This window comes from Manacus vitellinus, unplaced genomic scaffold (genome assembly GCF_001715985.3).
Source record: "Manacus vitellinus isolate BGI_N305 unplaced genomic scaffold, ASM171598v3 scaffold_16_pilon, whole genome shotgun sequence".
Classification (NCBI taxonomy): domain Eukaryota; kingdom Metazoa; phylum Chordata; class Aves; order Passeriformes; family Pipridae; genus Manacus; species Manacus vitellinus.
This window is the reverse complement of record NW_021939189.1, coordinates 14,483,105-14,501,566: the sequence shown is the minus strand read 5'-3', so window position 1 is coordinate 14,501,566 and position 18,462 is coordinate 14,483,105. Positions and strand designations below refer to the sequence as shown.

At 36.4% G+C, this 18,462-nt stretch overlaps 1 protein-coding gene across 1 annotated transcript in view; it reads left to right on the top strand.

Moving 5' to 3' along the window:
* ADAM10 (ADAM metallopeptidase domain 10) overlaps positions 1-17,285 on the top strand; it is a 42,833-nt gene extending 25,548 nt beyond the window's left edge. The window contains 13 exon segments of the mRNA XM_025894857.1: positions 2,540-2,643; positions 4,057-4,206; positions 5,394-5,486; positions 6,111-6,294; positions 8,409-8,572; positions 10,202-10,385; positions 11,280-11,430; positions 11,726-11,909; positions 13,013-13,121; positions 13,385-13,605; positions 14,344-14,470; positions 14,965-15,048; positions 15,051-17,285. Of these exon segments, the coding sequence (XP_025750642.1) occupies positions 2,540-2,643; positions 4,057-4,206; positions 5,394-5,486; positions 6,111-6,294; positions 8,409-8,572; positions 10,202-10,385; positions 11,280-11,430; positions 11,726-11,909; positions 13,013-13,121; positions 13,385-13,605; positions 14,344-14,470; positions 14,965-15,048; positions 15,051-15,088 (1,793 nt within the window). The 3' untranslated portion in view covers positions 15,089-17,285.
* Positions 17,286-18,462: the final 1,177 nt, after the last annotated feature.

Here is an 18,462-nt window from a genome sequence, read left to right as displayed (position 1 = left end):
GTTCCAAAGTTAACTATCCCATTACCTGCCTCTTGAGTTTAGCAAGGTGGTTTCAAATGTGTCCATGTGGGGTTTTCCAGCACATGCAAAACCTTGGCAATTGCTGTTGCAGACTGTTTCATGTTCAATGTTCTATAATTTTTACTGTCATATCTTTAAAGTGTTTCTTAGTAGATTATTACTTTTGAAGGGAGAAATATTTATTTGAATTGCAGGCAGTCAGCATTAAAAAGGTAGTTAAGGGATTTCCTAACCTCTTTGGGAAAAAGACAGAGAGAAAAGACAGATTATTTTGTGTGATGCACTGAGAGCATTTATTTCTAGTACTGTTCTGACAATTGTCATAATGCTACAGGGTGGGGTTCCTGCAGGAGTTCCTTTAAAGGTACAGTGGTTTACTGTAGGTGAAATGTGCTGGTGGAAAGGCAGGATTGTCCATTGCTCCTGCCCCTGGATAACCTGCTCTTGTTGCAGAGATAAATAGTCAGGGGTGTGAAACTGGGGAGTAGGTAATGAGAATTTTCATTAGAATAAAAACAGTAGATTTTTTTTTTTTTTAATACTGTTGTGGGTGGAAAAAAGGGTGGTGGAGATGGAGAAGGGAAAGATCATATTTATAATCCGTTGCTTGTAGCTCCAATCTGGTGATATTAAACAGGATCCCCAAAATTACAAAGTGACCTCAAGAGAGGTGCTTTTTGTTTAATATTGGTTGTAACCAAGTCAGTGTCCCACTACCTTGCTTGAGCAAATTGGTTGAGGTGACTTACAGTAAGAGCATTTTTTTCTCTTTTTCTCTCTTCACTTTCCTGGCACTGTGCTGTGTCTAACTGTGCCTGGAGGAATGTGATGAGACAGCAGTTCAAAAATGGCATTTGTGTGGTGGGAAAAGTTGAAACTATTATGCAGAAAGTAATTAAATAAAATTACAAGGTAAGTTGTATATTGAAATAGTTTAGCAGCATCATACAATATGATTGCAGGGAGCAGGAATGAGAATCAAAGATAATTAAAGGCAGCTGTCAGATGACACCATATCAAAGTCCATACTCCAAGGGGGCATCTCCACAGAACCAGAGGAAGTCCAGGGTAAAATCACATGAAATGCTTATAAGGTGGACATCAGGTCCTTGGTGACAGGTCCTAGGCTTTATAAATCCACTCTTATGAGTCTTCTGTTTACTCTGTGAGTCTGGATCTCCACTCTTTTTTAAAAGCAAACAAAAAACACCAAAGAAAAATAAAAAATGAACCTGCTAACAATTCCTGAAAACAAACCTCAGTAAAGTTTAAACATTTCTGACAAAGCCTCCACTCTGTTGAGATGATGCTAAAACTGTAGTTTGCCCTACAGAAATGGAATTATTAATTATTTAAATCTATATTCCATTTGCTCTTACTTGGGCACCAGTTTATAATGGGATCCAATGTGCAAAGACTCTGAAGGGACAAGACCTCCTCAGTGTTTCTCATCTCCAAAGGAAGCTTCTGCAAGTATAGGTTGCTTACAAATCTTTAATAGATCCTAACCTAACCAAAACCTGACTCTGTGTGGCTGAAGGACATTCACTTGTGCAATAAGATCTTCACTGGCAAGTATTGAAAAAATTGCCCTTGTTAAACAGGCATTTGTATGATATTCTCCCTCAGCTAGTTTGGATCTCCACCATGTTTAACTGATGTGTACCCACATAGTATGGCAGTTTTGTTTTTGAAATTTAAACAGTTGGCTGCAGGAAGGAGGAGTTGAAAGTGTTTCTTTTCAGTCTTTTTTTACTTTGCCAGTGAAATTTTCAAATCTACCCGTAATTTTGTAATGTGTAACTCTGGATTTCAAATCTGCACACATGCATATGTACATGCACACACTGATCTCATCCTTAATTGCACTGTTTACGTTCCAGAATGGAAATCATGCATTTCACCTTGTCAAGAACATTGCTGGCAAACTCATAACTCTGAATTGTAGATTTGAGTTGAAAACCAAGGATCACTAGCATTTTGCTTCTTATGTGTTGGTAGTTAAGTGGCATAATGTAAAAAAAAAATTCAACAATTCTGTGGAAGATGAATAAAATAGTAAAACCCTCTAAGAATGTCAAGGTTTCTTAGTTTGTTTACTGAGTAAAATAAAAACCCCCTCTCTATCCAAGCAGTCTTTAGTATACTTGATCTCTGATGATTTTCCATTGTGATTTCATTTTTTGAAGGCTGCTGTTAGTTCAAGCTCATGGGTACAGATGTGTAAGTGATGGTTCTCATTCCTATGTTAAGACACTGCTCATCATATTTTCTCGTGTCTGTAAGAAAACAATGTTAAGAAGCAATTGGAATTTTGTTTTGTTTGTAAAAGTAAGAATGTGTCTTAGTAGAAATGTTTAATGAAAAAAAGACAGCTGCATAAAGCTTGAATCTAAGAATGCTTCCCTCAATCCACATGTACAATAGTGGACACAAACTGAATAAGCTGCAGTGATGCAGCCATATTTTGGACTTCTGCTTGGAATTTGAAAACTCAACCTGGCCTTCCTCTTTTTAGAATATCCACATAAATATGGACCACAAGGAGGTTGTGCAGATCATTCAGTATTTGAAAGAATGCAGAAGTACCAGATGACTGGTATAGAAGAACCAACAACAGAGGTACAATACAGGCTAATGGATTATGTTGATTAGTAGTTAGTGTGATAAATTCCTATTTCTTGTATGTTGTCTCTTTTACTTTTGGTCAGTCATCATCCTTCCACATTGTGAGATACTTAAATTATTGCTGGAGGTTTCTTATTAACGTAATTTTTGTAAATTCTTTTTCTCATTGCTTCTGTAGCAAAGATGTGTCAGCTCATAGCCTTAATGAATCCTACATGATCTCAAATTTTTCAGCAGTTAGGATTTTTGGATGGCTGTGGAAATCGAGCTTAAGATGAGGAATATACTTTATTGCAGTTGAGAAGGAAGATTTTCAAGAGCCCTTGATCTCCAAGAAATATATTCATTCTAAAGAGTAGTAACTTTCAGATTTTCAAGTTACATTAATGTAACACACTTGGGATATCTGAGTGCTTTCAGTGGAAAATTAAGTGATATGAGTGGGAGGGTCTTATTAACAATATTCTAAGAGTGAAGGGGTTACAGCTACAGATTACCTGCTGTGAGAGGTAAGTGTCCTGTGGGAGGAACTCGTGTACCTGTTTAGAGTCCTGCAGTGGTTTTGCCTTCAGGTTTGCACCACGTGTCATGAAATATTTTTTCCCAACAATTTCCAACAGTAAGTTACTGAGATTCTCTTAGAGTTAGTTGTGTTCTGAACTGTTCCAAGTTTTAGCATAATTTTGTGGTGTCAGTTAAATACATACCAACAAAACTGTGCGATATGGATTGTTAAATAGCACCAGCAACTTAAAGTTTATTTAAGCTGTGACTCCAGATATTATCAATATTAATACACAATTCAGCACCGGTAAGAATAACATGCTTTCACAAAAATTTACTTGTTAAACTTCATGGAGAGAGTGGGCCATCAAGCAGTTAGTGCTGTAAGGCCCTTGTGTTACCAGATACCACTCTTGACTAGCCAGCATCCCCTTAACTTCATGTTTGGTGTCCCATTTGTTCCAGGCTGAAGTGCTTAAACATTTCTGCTAGCTGAGGTAGCCAACTAAGGTAATTACAATTTGAAATAAGGTGCATTTTAAGTCCCACCAGTGCTGGTTTTTTACTAATCTAACACAGTTTGTATATCTTAGAAAAGGATTAGGAAAAAGAAAAATTCCAAAGATCACACGAATGAAAAAAAAATCTGTTTAACGTTGACTGCCTTTTGTAATATAAAATGATATGCTCAGAAATGTTTTGCTAAGATTTCAGTAAAAATACTTGAAAACTTGAAAACATACTTAATTCGAGATTCATGAAACTTTCCAAGTTCAAGAAAAAGAATGGAAGTCCCTTTGTATTAGCAGAGGATGTTTAGCAAAATCCCTTGCTGTTTTTAGGTGATCTAGTGCAGCGTGTAGATTTACAAAATTAATGTGTTCCTTTCCTGTGTATGTGTAGAAGCCTTTTGAAGAGCCTAAGAATGATGGGCCACAGCTTTTAAGGAAAAAACGTGCCACTCAGGCTGAAAAAAATACATGTCAGCTGTATATTCAGACTGATCATTTGTTCTACAAACATTATGGAACCAGAGAAGCTGTAATCTCACAGGTATTTCCAGTCCCTTTGGTTTAAATTATCTGCTTTTCCTTTGTTTAGTTCTGATGAATGTCATGTAACTTATTTGTGTGTATTTTTGCTTTTTTACTTTAGATGTCTTATTTCATTTATTAAAGTGATCTTGACATTATTGAAGCAGCTTTTTTATTTCACTAAAAAGATGCTGTTTCTGTGACAAAAGTCCTGGGCACTTGTGCTTCCTTTGGTTTTTAGTGGCAGCTGTGGTGTTTAGCACCTCTGAGCAGCACTTGCAGCCTGACTATTCTCAATTCATACTCAGAAAAATAATACTTCCTGAAGAGTTCTGTTCTGTTTGACAGCCTGCCAGACCTCTGTTTTAACACTTGCACAGCCTTCCCTTTGAAACTTTAGCTCAAACCACTGTGAGCTAATGGTGCTGAGATCTGTTCCTGCAGCATCCGATGTAGTGAATGGTTAAAAAAGCAGTGACAGCTAAAAGCAGATGCTTTTCATTTGTCAATACACTATTAACTGGAAAAAGGGTTGGTTTGATTTGGTGTTTTTGCTGATAATTTGCTGAAAATGTAGCTAGCGTGTTAACATACTTCTTGAAGTCTGAAGTTTCACTGCCACTTGCAAATCTGACTTCTACTATTTATTCATTACACTGTACATACACAATTCAAGTAACATTTTTCAAAGCTCTGAGTTGCCTTAAAAGTCAGGTTTTTAATGAGGTAGCATTTCTATGTGCTCTTAGAAAAGACAAATGATTAGTTTTTTTCGCATTTGTGTTTTACCAGAAATGAGAGACTAATGCTGTAACAAGTAAATTTTTTTTCTCCAAAAAAGAAATGCAGTGCTTTGAATACAATTTCAACAGCAGTGCTGCCTTGCCATAGCAATGAATGAAGGAGTATCACAAAGAGGTATCAGAATAGTTGATGGAATTGTGTTTAAAAAGTAAAAAGAGAAATGGCAAAATCCTTTGGTGTTGTCTGGCATGGTGGGAATGCAGGTACTGTAGTAGTAACTACTGGTTATGTAGTGACTTATTTCCATTATTTGCCATCAGCATTTGATTAAAAAGGCCTGTTAGAGTTCCTGCAGCACTGGACCTTATTGTAGAAGTCTAGGCCTTGCAGCTGTGGCTGTTCAAGATAAGCTACAGTGTAATGCATGGATCTTTGAACTGTGGATGCTTTTGGTTTTGACAGATATCCAGCCATGTGAAAGCCATTGACACCATTTACCAGTCCACAGATTTTTCAGGAATCCGTAACATCAGCTTCATGGTGAAACGGATAAGAGTAAGTTGTACTGGAAATCCTTTCAGCTTCCCTGATAATCCTCAGGGGCTGTATTTTTCAAATGTCCTGTTCCTGTTCACTTGTACTTATTTATTGTTTTATAATAGTTCTTTAACACAAGTGTCTCTGTAGTAAAGCTGCCCTAAACCATTTATTTGGTTTTATTTTAGTGTTTATTGTCAAAAGCCCACTGCTTCTGTATTAAGCTGTAGTCAGGTTTTTTCCTAGGAATCAATTTGCTTGTGTTTCAGCAGTGTTGTTGTGTGGTGAATGGACTGTATTGCTACTCCCCAAGAACATTAAAACACATAATGACCATCCAAGTTGAAAGTTCCTTGTAAAAAGTGATGATTTAAGAGGACAAATATAAACTTTTAGGTACTGATGGGGAAAAGAAGAAGAAGGAAATAAGAGAGTGGAGATTTCATACACAAATGCAATTCTTCATTTATTGAAGAACTTTGTTTTCCAAATATTGGGGTGGTAATTTGTCCAGGCTTACAAATCTTAAGCAACATCTTAAACTATGTAACACACGAAGGTATTGACAGCAGTAATCCTCTTAGCTGGCACATGCAGGTGAAAATGAATCATGTCTTACAGTTTGTTTCGATTTGCTTTTAGATTAACACAACCGTGGATGAGAAGGACTCTTCCAATCCCTTTAGATTTCCGAACATTGGTGTGGAGAAGTTTCTGGAGCTGAACTCGGAGCAGAATCATGATGATTATTGCTTGGCCTATGTGTTTACAGACCGTGATTTTGATGATGGAGTCCTTGGTCTGGCTTGGGTTGGAGCCCCTTCAGGTAATTGTTTAGAAACCTTCAGTGCTATGAAATAAGGTATTATTTCATAGGTACTGGAAGAAAGGTAGAAACCGTGTCCTTTAAATTGACAGCAAATACACAAAAATCTCCTGACCAACCTTTCCAGTTTTGATTATGTTTATTTTATTTTTTAAAATCTAGCATGTGTCACTTCAACTGATATTTCTGTATTTCTGATGAGCAAGATGTGAACAATAAAGGAAAACAATTTTTTAATGTAAAGGTGATATTACTTGAATTGCTTTTTATTTATGATAAGTATTAGTGATCAGTAAAGTGACAGATGAAACAAGTATTTCTGCTCTATATAAGCAGAGCTTAGAACTGTGCTTTTGTAGTAGAACTACACTGCAGAACCTTTAGGTTTTCTAGGTAGTACTGAAAACATTTTTTTTTTTTAAATCTTTGAGATCTTGTTCTGGGAGATAACAGAATAAATATTGTGTGACTTTTTGAACTGATTCTCATTTGTTTCAGTCTAGCTGTGTATTTTTGGCCTAAGGTATGTCTCTTGATGTAAAAAGATCAAATAATGGTCTTCCTGTGTGCAGCATCTCAAGATATTTGTCCTCTGTGTATTGGTTTTATAAGGTATATTAGTTTTATAAATGATATATTTGAAAGTTGTTACGCTTTAAATTCGAATAAATACAAATTCATTCATTATAGCTCATCACAGGTTCCAAATTGTAGAAGCTTTCACATAAATCAAAATCAGAAATTGAGAAGGAACAATCTTTCCTTGTTTCTTTCCTTAAGTGATTTATATATAACAACACATTAGGCTAAAGAGAGCAAATTCTGTGGGATTTTGCAGGAGACTGGATGCTTTCATGAGAACATTATCGAGAGCTTTAACAGAATTTGAGTAACTGTGGAAGAAACATGAAACCATTCATGAGATGTAGCTATACATTTTAACCTCACTTTGTTTACAGCTGTACTTTGCTCTTTGTAGAGTACTGCAGCTATATAGAAAACTGTTGTGGGATGACAGTCTCAGACTTTTATTTTAGAAGACTAAAAAGCTCAAATAATTATCATTAGGGTATTCAGAGAGGTAAGAGATCAGTGGACCCATGATTGAAGTAAGTATGTTAGAGGGACCTGTGTGGACTAACCTGAGTGACTGTGGAAGAACCATAGGAAATATAATGCACAGATGGCCTGTGGAAATGAGAAACTGGATCTGTGATGGCCAGTCTAATGTACAGACTGAGCAGGCACAGGATGAATTAGATTGTGCATTCCATAAACACTGCTTCCATAACTAAATTTAATTGAGAAAAATTAAGTTGCTTTGAGAGATTTTCATCCTTAACACACACACTGACATAGGTCAAGTGGGATATGTCACTAAAATGAAACTTTATTTCAGAAGGGAAACCTTTTTTTAGACACCATTTACATTAGCAATAAAATAGCTGAATTTTAGAACATTGATAATGCTTCAGTACAAACCCAGGTTACGGGAAAATTTGGTGCAATTAAAGTAAAAATGATTAGACTTTTCCAAATAGTAAGTGCGATGCACTTGACTGTTGACCTTCTCAACATGGGTCTCATTAAGTGGCACATCAAAAGCATTTTCAGCTTTAGTTTGTAGTGGAAAAAATGAGTCACTTTTTCTCACAATGATACATAGATAATCTTAGGATGCACTTTTTATAAATGCTCTTTCTGTGAGAGAGGATCTCCAGCAAACCTTCTGTGGATTTTTTTTATTCAGTGAAATCCAAATGGGATGTAGATTGTGGCAAACCTGTATTGGCCGTTGCACCCTGCTAGTCTTGTACTACAGGTGTGATGAAATAAGGGCTTGTCCATGCAGTGAAAGCCCAAAATAGCTCTTAATAGCTATTCTAAACCAGCTAACTTCTTGTGTAAGTGTATCCAGTCAGTGTTGAGAGCATTAGTGTGAATAAATCTAATCTACTTTCAAGGTTGTGCTATTATTAATTATACAGCAGAACTGTTAGTCTGTAAACCTCCACTGAGGAGACAAACTGTTTGTTGCTCTGGATGTCACTAGAAAAGTAACACAGTACTTCTTTCCTTAAATACCTAACTGGTGTACTTTTGTGTAAATGCAGGGAGCTCTGGAGGAATATGTGAGAAAAGCAAATTGTATTCTGATGGGAAGAAGAAGTCTCTGAACACTGGAATCATCACTGTCCAGAACTATGGCTCTCATGTCCCTCCCAAGGTTTCTCACATTACTTTTGCTCACGAGGTTGGGCATAACTTTGGTTCACCTGTGAGTATTACTGTTGATCTGTTAACTCCCTTTCAAGCATTTCAAAGGGCATGATTTACAAATGGAGTTTTTACTTATTATAAACAAGGAAAGTAGAATCCTGACTCCTGTGTGCATATGTGCACACACAATGTATACAAACACAAATGGATGGCCAAACTGTGCTCTTTTGTGAGTATTTGACAACACTGGTGCAACAGTAGATTTTGAGAAGTGTTTATTTATTTTAGTTCAATCCCTTACAAAGAGACTTTGTTATTATTCCCTATGAGCTTCCTTGTTTTTTGTGAAGACTAGGGTCATGCACATCTTCTAAATCTATTTCAGTTTGTCCTGGAGAGGAGAAGAATCAATGCAAAATTGATTAAGATGATAATCTGTTCAACAAATGAAGATAGAACTGGCTTGCTTTTATGTTCAATTATTTCATACTTAAAAGTTTAGCTAAGAAAATTGTAGAGAGAATTGAGATACCAAGGAGAATGTTTTAGAGTAGAATTGTTTCACCATCATTTAGGGATGTGATTGGTTTTTTTTTTGTGGCAAGATGAAAGCATGAGGCTTATAGTTTTGCTGAAAATGAGAACAAAGTCTTCTGGTTTGGGGCTTTTTAAATTTATTTTTAAACTTAAAACTTTCTGCTCTTGGAAGTAAAATGAAATCCAGATATGACAGTAATTTACTGTTTTTCCAAAACTGTTACTCACATATGAATGCTTTCTTAACATACCTTGAAAAATCCCTAGTACCACTGCTCTGATTAGGACAAGCCTTCCAAGTAGAATTGAAAATATGGGCACATGAAGCTGAAAAACCAATCCCACTGAGTGAAACATCTCGGATCAGCCTGAAAGATGGGTCCACTAATTATACTCTTTAAGTTGCATTTGATCCTGGCAAATACAGGAACACGTGCTTGGTTCTACCAAGTTACAATAAATTACACAGTTCTCACAACTATGTTGAAAACTTTAAAACCTAGGTAATTCTTTTGGAGATGTAGGTTGTATTTCTGGGAAGCTGGGTGCATCAGAACAGCACTGGGTTCCTCTAGCACTGAACAACTCAGTGTGTCATCAGTCTGCTGATGGCTGGACAATGTGCCAACCTGGGATGCCTTTCATCCCTCACACTGGGGGTTGTAGAGGTGCAGTCACAGCCAACAGACTCCTGCTCTGTCTTGGAGTTCTCTTTGTACCTCCCTGAAAACAAACAAAAAGAATGGATTACAGTTTCTCTTAACTCCTCCTGCCTTTATTCAACAGAGTACTTATTACCCTCTTGAGATCATAAAGCCACTCTTTTTAGGTGATGGCACCTCTTCGAGTCACTGTTTGTTCTGGGACATGCTGTTGGGGGTGTACATTGCCAAGAATGCAAATAAGCTAAAACTTAAGAAATTAGATACTTGCTACTGTTGTCTTGGGAAAAAAAAATTAACAAAATAAACAGAACACAAAAGCAAACCTTGGTTTTATATGTATATACTTCTTGTATTGCAAGAAATCTTAGAGTGTAAGATAGTGCTTTATTTTTGTTCTTTTTGTTCTCACTGTGTTAGCACCACCAAATCCAAGTTACTTTTGCACCTGTTGTGATAGAGATAGTTGTAAAATGTTTGTTTTGCAGCATGATTCTGGAATGGAGTGCACTCCAGGAGAGTCCAAGAACTTGGGACAGAAAGAGAATGGGAATTATATCATGTATGCAAGAGCTACATCTGGGGACAAACTTAACAACAACAAGTTCTCTATCTGTAGCATTCGAAATATCAGCCAAGTTCTTGAGAAAAAGAGAAATAATTGTTTTGTTGGTATGTATTTAATCACCCTGAAAGCGGAATGATTGAGCTATTACTATGATGCTTACTTATACATTTATTTTATTTATTTTTATTTTATCATTAATTTTGGTTTCATTTACTGAAAGATTCTGTTAGTAAAGAATTAACTCTGAGATCTCAAGTACTGTGTCAAGTTCTGAGCTGCCCAGTACAGAAAAGGCATATACTGGAGTGAGTCCAGCAAAGGGCCACAGGGATTATTAAGGGGTTGGAGCATCTGACATATGAGGAGAGACCAAGAGAGCCTGTTAAGTCTGGAGCAGAGAAGACTGGGGGAGGCTCTTCTTAGTCTTTATAAATGCCTGGTGAGAGGGAGTAAACAGAACAGGGCCAGAGTGTTCTCAGTCATGCCCAGTGAAAGGACTAGAAGGGAAGGAGCACATATTAAACTTCAGGGAGTCCTGTTTAGACATAAAAAAACCCTAGGGTTTTGTAGGAATTTTTCTTTCTGGAGTCTGTGATGTGGGAGCTCCCACAAATTTTGAGAGATTGTGCAGTGAGTAGGTTTGGATTTTGGAGTGATAGTAGTTCACCCCAGTGACATCAGCCTTTGCCTTAAGGTGCTCTGACTGTTAAAGGAGTGCAGGAAAGGACGTGGCTCCCTTGGAGACTCAGCAGAAAGCTCGTTCTTAGCACTCCCACTGTTACCAACCAAACCCTTTCACTCAAAGCTTACAGTTCTGTGAACTGTAGGAATGACTAAGCTGGGTAGCAGCAGTACTGCAATTTGACTTGAGCCCTGGTCTAAAGTCCATCTTGACCAGGCTTTTTCAGTCATGATTGGCTGGATGCTTGTTAACGTTTATAAGTCTGTTTGCATGTTCTTTGTAGTGCTTTGTACATAAATATACTGGCATTTTTCAGAGTCTGGGCAGCCCATCTGTGGTAATGGACTGGTTGAACAAGGAGAACAGTGTGATTGTGGATACAGTGACCAGTGTAAAGATGATTGCTGTTTTGATGCAAACCAAGCAGAAGATAAAAAATGCAAGTTAAAACCAGGCAAAATGTGCAGGTATTGTGCATGTGTGTTACAGTACACTTTAATTTTGGGCATTTATTGGGAACTTTAACTGGTATTTCAGAATCTGAATCCGTTTACCTGCTTTTTTCTAAAAATAATGACTTTGTTTCAAATGCCTTATATACGAGTGAGAAGTCCCTAAGCGCAATTATGCCATGAGAAAAATAATTTTCAATTTGCAGTTGGATTAGCACAAATCAGAAGTATGTTGAGTGTTTGAGTAGGTTTCAGGGTTCTTTTGCAATTGTTCATGTTTTTTTCTGATGTACACATTGTCTGTTTGCAGCCCCAGCCAAGGCCCCTGTTGCACTCCCCAGTGTCGTTTCAAAGACAGGACGGAAAAGTGTCGGAACGATTCTGACTGTGCAAAAGAAGGAATGTGTAATGGTTTCAGTGCTCTCTGTCCAGCATCTGACCCCAAAAAAAACTTCACAGAGTGCAACAGGAACACCCAAGTTTGCATAAATGGGGTATGGTTTTTACTGCTCATGTTGTTTGTTGTGAATAGGTGTGATTTCAGTGCTTGCTGGAGAACAGTGCGAGCTCAGTCTGTTTTTCAGTATAAATGTTTGATTTATTGGTTTCAGGCAAAATAACTGTGAAAGTACACCAAGTATTAAGACATAGGTAACTAGTACCAATGTAACTGTACTATTTGAAAAGTTCCATTTAAAGTTTTTTGTAAAAATCAGAATTATGGAAGTGTTTTATTTTCTAGTTCCACCCTTTCATTTTTCTTCAGTCTTGGTCAGGTAATTTTGTTGCCTCAGAAAATTAGATATGCTGTCAATACAGCTTGAATTTGTTTTATTGAAAATACACAGTTGCTCCAGACATGTACATGTAGCACTGATGTGCAAACATATAGAATTATTCTGAACTGCCATTAGTTTCCTGGGTTAGAGAGGCCATGGCAGTTGCTATGAAATATTGATGGGAAGTCTCTTATTGAGTTAATCTGTGTTTATTTGGAAGCAGAAACAAGTAAAAATCATCCTCTTAAAGAGCTGTAACTTGTGTTGCTGTAAGTCTGTTTTTTCCACAGTCCAGGTTTTTAATCCAATGCTGCTTGTAATATTTTTTCAGCTAATGCATAGTCCTTAAAGATAGAGGAATTGTCTTTATATAGTTACTGATTTTGAAACAAGATTATAAATACTTTTTGAGTTTGGAGGATCCTCCCACAGGGAAATTAAATACACAGTCTTTTCTACCACTAGTTTTTATTATTTTCTGGGAGAAAATATTTGCGAAGACATGTGTTTGGTTTATTTTTCCAACACGGTTTTGAGTGGTCATGTTTCAGTGTGAATTGTAGTGCTTGTGAGTGTTTTGCAGGGTACTCTGTGGCCATAAAAAAAGATACTGTGTTAAAAAATAAAATAGGGTAAATCACCTTTTAATAAGTTATTAAATATGCAAAAACATTGAAACTGAAGCAAGTGCTTTTATTGATAAGCATCTTTAGACCTACAGTAAGGCTTTCAGATATTAAAAATTAATACCTTTTCTAATGTCAGTGTGCTTAAAAGTGATATTGATTTTGGTGTTCTTGTGCTTTTGTCTCCCACAGCAATGTGCTGGCTCTATCTGTGAGAAGCATGGCTTGGAGGAATGTACATGTGCTAGTTCAGATGGCAAGGATGACAGAGAACTGTGTCACGTCTGCTGCATGAGGAAAAGTAAGATTTGTCTGAACTGTAAACTCAAATAATGCGCTGGGTGTCTGAGGAGGCTTCTCGTGGATTGAGTTTTTGTTAACTTGAGAGCACACTGATCTCGTTCATGCTTGGTTTTAGATAGAAATTGCATTGTATTTGGTAGGAAATAAACAATATATTTTGCATTTTTACAGATAAATAGAAAAACATTTTGAACAAATGGTGGTTCATGCACGGATGTCTTAACACAATAATGGTTTGATTAATTTGTATTCACTTTTCAGTGGACCCAGCTACATGTGCAAGCACAGGCTCCAGCCAGTGGGAGAATTACTTTCATCTTGAAACTATTACTTTGCAACCTGGATCTCCCTGTAATGATTTCAAAGGCTACTGTGATGTGTTTATGAGGTGTCGACTGGTAGATGCTGATGGCCCTCTAGCTAGATTAAAGAAAGCAATTTTTAATCCAGAACTATATGAAAATATTGCAGAGTGGATTGTGGTAAGTATATTTTTTCTTTTTTATGTTACAAGTCTAATGCAAAATGTTCTTGTTAATCAAGAATCACAGCTGATAAGTGTTGCTGTATATACACAGTGCTTCAGCATTCTTCAAAGTATAATTAGTCCTTGTTTGACTACTTTTTCTGTAAGCACCCTCAGTGCAGCAAATAATTTTGACAGATTGAAGGAAATGGAAACAAACAAATAATCAAGTAAATATTTTGTGTTAATACCTCTATTCATTCCCGTGTCTGTTTTGGTGTGTTAACGTTCACATTTTTAATTTACCGGTTTTTCTTGTTTTAACAATATTTGAAAGCTCTGATTTCTTTTAAGTAACTAATTATTTTGATCTTTAGCATTCATTATTTTCATTGTGCTGGATGACACTATCCTAATAATAAGCTGGAAGGAAAGCTACAATGAGACACCACTGCAGAGCTGCATAGTCGATTTTGTGCAAGCTGTTGGTTGTTTTAGGCTTGTATGGCTGTTGTAGTGTATCTTCTGTGAAGTACTCTTCTGACATTAGAATGGATCTGAAGCATTTGGGCTTTTCTGTGAGAACTCTGAGGACATATTTCTTTCAAGTGTTGTGGTCACATGTTCTCGGTGATGTTTCAGAAAAGCTTTTTGATGATTTTTAGAACACAGAGGAAAACCATACACAATGTCTTCTGTCTCTTGTGCATGTGTGCCAGCCCACAAAGGCTTTTCTTTTTGTTGTTTTTTTTAGGCTTATTGGTGGGCAGTGTTGCTTATGGGAATTGCATTGATCATGTTAATGGCTGGTTTCATTAAGATATGCAGTGTTCATACTCCGAGCAGTAATCCAAAGTTGCCTCCTCATAAACCACTTCCAGGTGAGTATACCAGATAATTTAATTTATAGAGAAATGTTTTATCCTCAGCTATTTTGTTCTAAAGGGAAATTGTAGGTGTCCCAACCTACAGTTCTTAGTCTGGAGCTGTGAAACTACAAATGGAATTGATGCCAGTGAAACAATTCATAAAAATCTAATTCTTGCCTCATTTTCCTATAACGTAATATGCATATCAAAAGAAAGCCTTGAAGACTTTTTCTGAGTCAGAGTTCCTTTCATTTCCTATTCCATACTACATTCTGTAAGAATTGGCCTGTTTAAGGAACTACTGTTGGGACACTGAAATGTATTCTGTAAGTACTCCTTGCAGTTAATCATCTGTTCAAAACTTTGCAGCTCTGAATCCGAAACCTTCCAGAAAAAAATAGTTATGTCTGATTTGCATGGCCTGGGCAACTCCTCTGGAAAATAACTTTGTTTATTTATATTTTTTTTAACTAATTTTTAATAATGGGTGCCTTTCTTTGCAACAGGCACTTTAAAAAGGAGGAGACCACCCCAAACCACTCAGCCCCCGCAACGGCAAAGGCCCCGAGAGAGTTATCAGATGGGACATATGAGACGTTGACTGCAGCTTTTTGCCTTGGATCTTCCTAGTGCCTACAATGGGAAAACTCGCTCCAAAGAAAACCTAATAAGTCATTGTCCCCAGTCTTAACTCTCAAAAAATCGAAGAGGAAAAAAAAAAAAGCATGATATGCCCTCAAAACAAGTGGAAGTGGTTGTTAATTTTTAATGAGCGAATCTTCCAGCTCACAAAGAAGAAAAGTGGGGTTTTTTTCTTGCGTATTTTTGGTTTAGTGGCACAAAGGCCTAGCATATCATGATTCTTTCCCCCTTCTGTGCTCTTCAGTGCTGCATTTTTTTCTTCACTTGCAGGCAAATATGGCTGTAGTAAAACTTTTACTCAAGAATTGAGGAAAATATCTATTTTTCAACTGCCAGACAAGGCTAGGAAGCTAGACCACCTCAGCATTGGAGACATTACTTGTCAATGTATATACATTGTTATATGCAGACATGTATTTCTAACGTACACCCGTACTTGTGTGCAATTGTAAACAAGAGAATTGCAATATGGATGTTTCTTTGTATTATAAAACTTTTCCGCTATTAATGAAGAAATTACTGTTTAATTGACATACTCAGGATAACAGAGGATGATGGTGTGTAGTGGTCAAGGATCCTGTGATGCTTTACACAGCAGTTTTGAATCCAATCACACTTTTTTTTTTATCATTATCAAAGTTGTTTCAAGCTCATTTCGTCTTTATCCAACAGCTGCTAAGACACAGCAAACAAGATTGGATGGTCTTGTAGAGATATAACAGGTGTTCTGCAACCTTTGCAAGTGTCAGAATGTTTCAAAAATGTTATATGTAAGTGTCTTTCGTGTAGCTCAGCTTAAATATTTTTAATTTGTCTGATTATTCAGTTAAATAATGAATAGTTAGATGAAATATTTCCATGCTTTATTAGAAAATTCTGCCTGTTATTCAACTTGTTTTAAAAATTGCAACCAGTTTATTTGGGCTGTTCAGATATTCTTACAGTATGGTAATTATGTTCTAAGGGATGTGGAAAGAAAGAAAAGCTGTATTTTTTTTTATTTTCTTTTTTAATTTATCAGGTATTTGGATAACTTTTCCGCATGATACTGTTGATTCATAACCACTAAAATAGAGTGATTTGCCTGGCTACTGTGGCAGAGTTAAAATTGTAGTTAGGACTACCAATTTTCCCACATTTTATACCAGTTGTGAAGTTCAACAGCACAATGTCCCATTCCAGAGTTTTTATTACGAATGTAAATAATTGGCATTTTTGAAGATGAAACAAAAGATGTCTTAAGGTGCTTACTGCTATGCAGGAGATGAAAGGGGGCATTACAAAACGTTTAAGCTTGTGATGTATTTATTGCTTGTTTTCCAAAAGCACCAAGCTAATTAGAGATGCAAATGGCTATAATTTTCCTGGCTTTGCTTAGGAGAAAATTTACTAAGGGTTGGACAGGCTTCCTTTGTTTGGTTTTTTTTTTTTGTTTCATTTTGGGGTTGTTTTTTTTTTTGTTTGTTTTGTTTTGTTTTTTAAGAGTATAAGGTTTACACAATCATTCTCATAATGTGACGCAAGCCAGCAAGGCCAAAAATGTTACAGAATATAATGGAATCTCTTCCTTGTAAACTTGTACAGTATGTGGTAACTTTTTCAAAATACAGCTTTTTGTACATGGTTTAGAGACAAATTTTGTACATGAAACCCCAAGTCCAATAGACTATATAAATAATTCTAAATGATCTTAACTAGTTAGAAGTGTATGTAGTTGCTTTTAAGTCATTTTAAATACATTTGTTTTAAGACTGTGCAAAGATTGGAAGTGGGTTTGCATTTCTAAAATGGTGACTTTTATTCAGCAAGAGTTCTTAGTAACTTCTTGAGTGTGGTAGACTTTGGAACATGTAAATTTTTTGCCTGTAATGTTATCCTGTGGTAGGATTTTGGCAGACAAATGCTGCCCTATTTTATTTTGAGTCTAAGTTAAATGTTTTCTGAAAACAGAAATGTGCACTGAACTCTCCACTGCAAGTCAAGATGTGGTAAAACTGAAAGCAAGTTCAAGACAATGAAAAGGAAATACTACTGTCAATTCATGTCCACTGTGTTTTATACAGTATCTTTTTTTGTTCACTTTGGAAATTTTTACTAAAAAAATGCAAAAAATAAAGTATTGTGCAAAGATATGTAAGGTTTTTTGAAACTTGAAATGCATTAATAAATAGACTTGATGAAATCATCTTCTGAAGATCCATTTACTTGTTGAGCCCTGAAAGCAAAAAGGATACACAGATTCTGCTTCTACTTAATTTTTGGCTTTTGCTGGAAAGGGGCTGTCATGCCAAAAGGTACTTGTACTACCTCTGCTCTATCAAAGTGCCCCTCTCAATTTTAGCACATGTAACTGAATGATAAGAGTAGATGTGTTTGTGTTAACCTGTTTAAGGAAAACCCCTAAAATTGACTTTAAATTACTTAAATGATCACAGGCATAAAACTTTCTCTGTTCTTACCTTCCAAATGAAAATTAATTGCTGGTGGGGTATTGAAGCCTGACGGCACAGCTCCTGAATGGTACCTTTGGAAATAAATCTATATTTGGAGAGGAATATTGGAATTCCCATGCAGTGCTCTGAATGTACAACCGATGGATAAGACTCACAGAAGGAGCAAATTTGCTTTTGCAAGGTGTTTTAAAACTGCTAAGCTGGGTCTCTGTGCTTTTGTGTGTGTTGCTTGGTTGATTTAAGTGATAAGACTGCTTTGAACAGCCAGGTCCTGCCAGTGAGGCTTTCATTCTTTGGGCTGTTTGTTGAGAGTGGCCTGCTAAGACATCTGTTTCCCTGACTGAGCAGTGCACACTTTGATGTTATCAAAGCATATTCAGAGTTCCTTCCTCACAGTGCTTCCCTACCACCCCCCCACGTGACTGTTTTTTTGTTATAAAAGTGCTTCTCTTGTAGCTAAATAGCTCTGTCTGTGCAAAAGGCATTAAAAGAAAATCACTTAAAAACAGAGCCCTTCTGCAAATCCGTATCATAGGTGCTTACTGCATTTGGTGGTGGTTGTGTTTAAATCTCCCTAGGAATGGAAACCAGAAAGGTGGAAATAATGCCTAAGCATCTAAAATACAAATTTCACATGTATTTTAAATGTATTTTAAATATATTTTAAAATATAAGTGAAACAAATTAATACATAACCAGCTGTAATTTTTCTAATAATCCTTAGTTGTACCTATTAATTTATTCATCTTGCATTTCTTAATGTTTTAGTCATTAAATGTATACATTCACCTCTGGTGTAGAAGCATATTCAGCATAGTGAGAATGGTGTGAATGTGAGAAGAGCATCAAATTCCTCTTAAACTGTGAAACTTTATTTATACCATGCAGACTGTAAGTCATTGATATAGT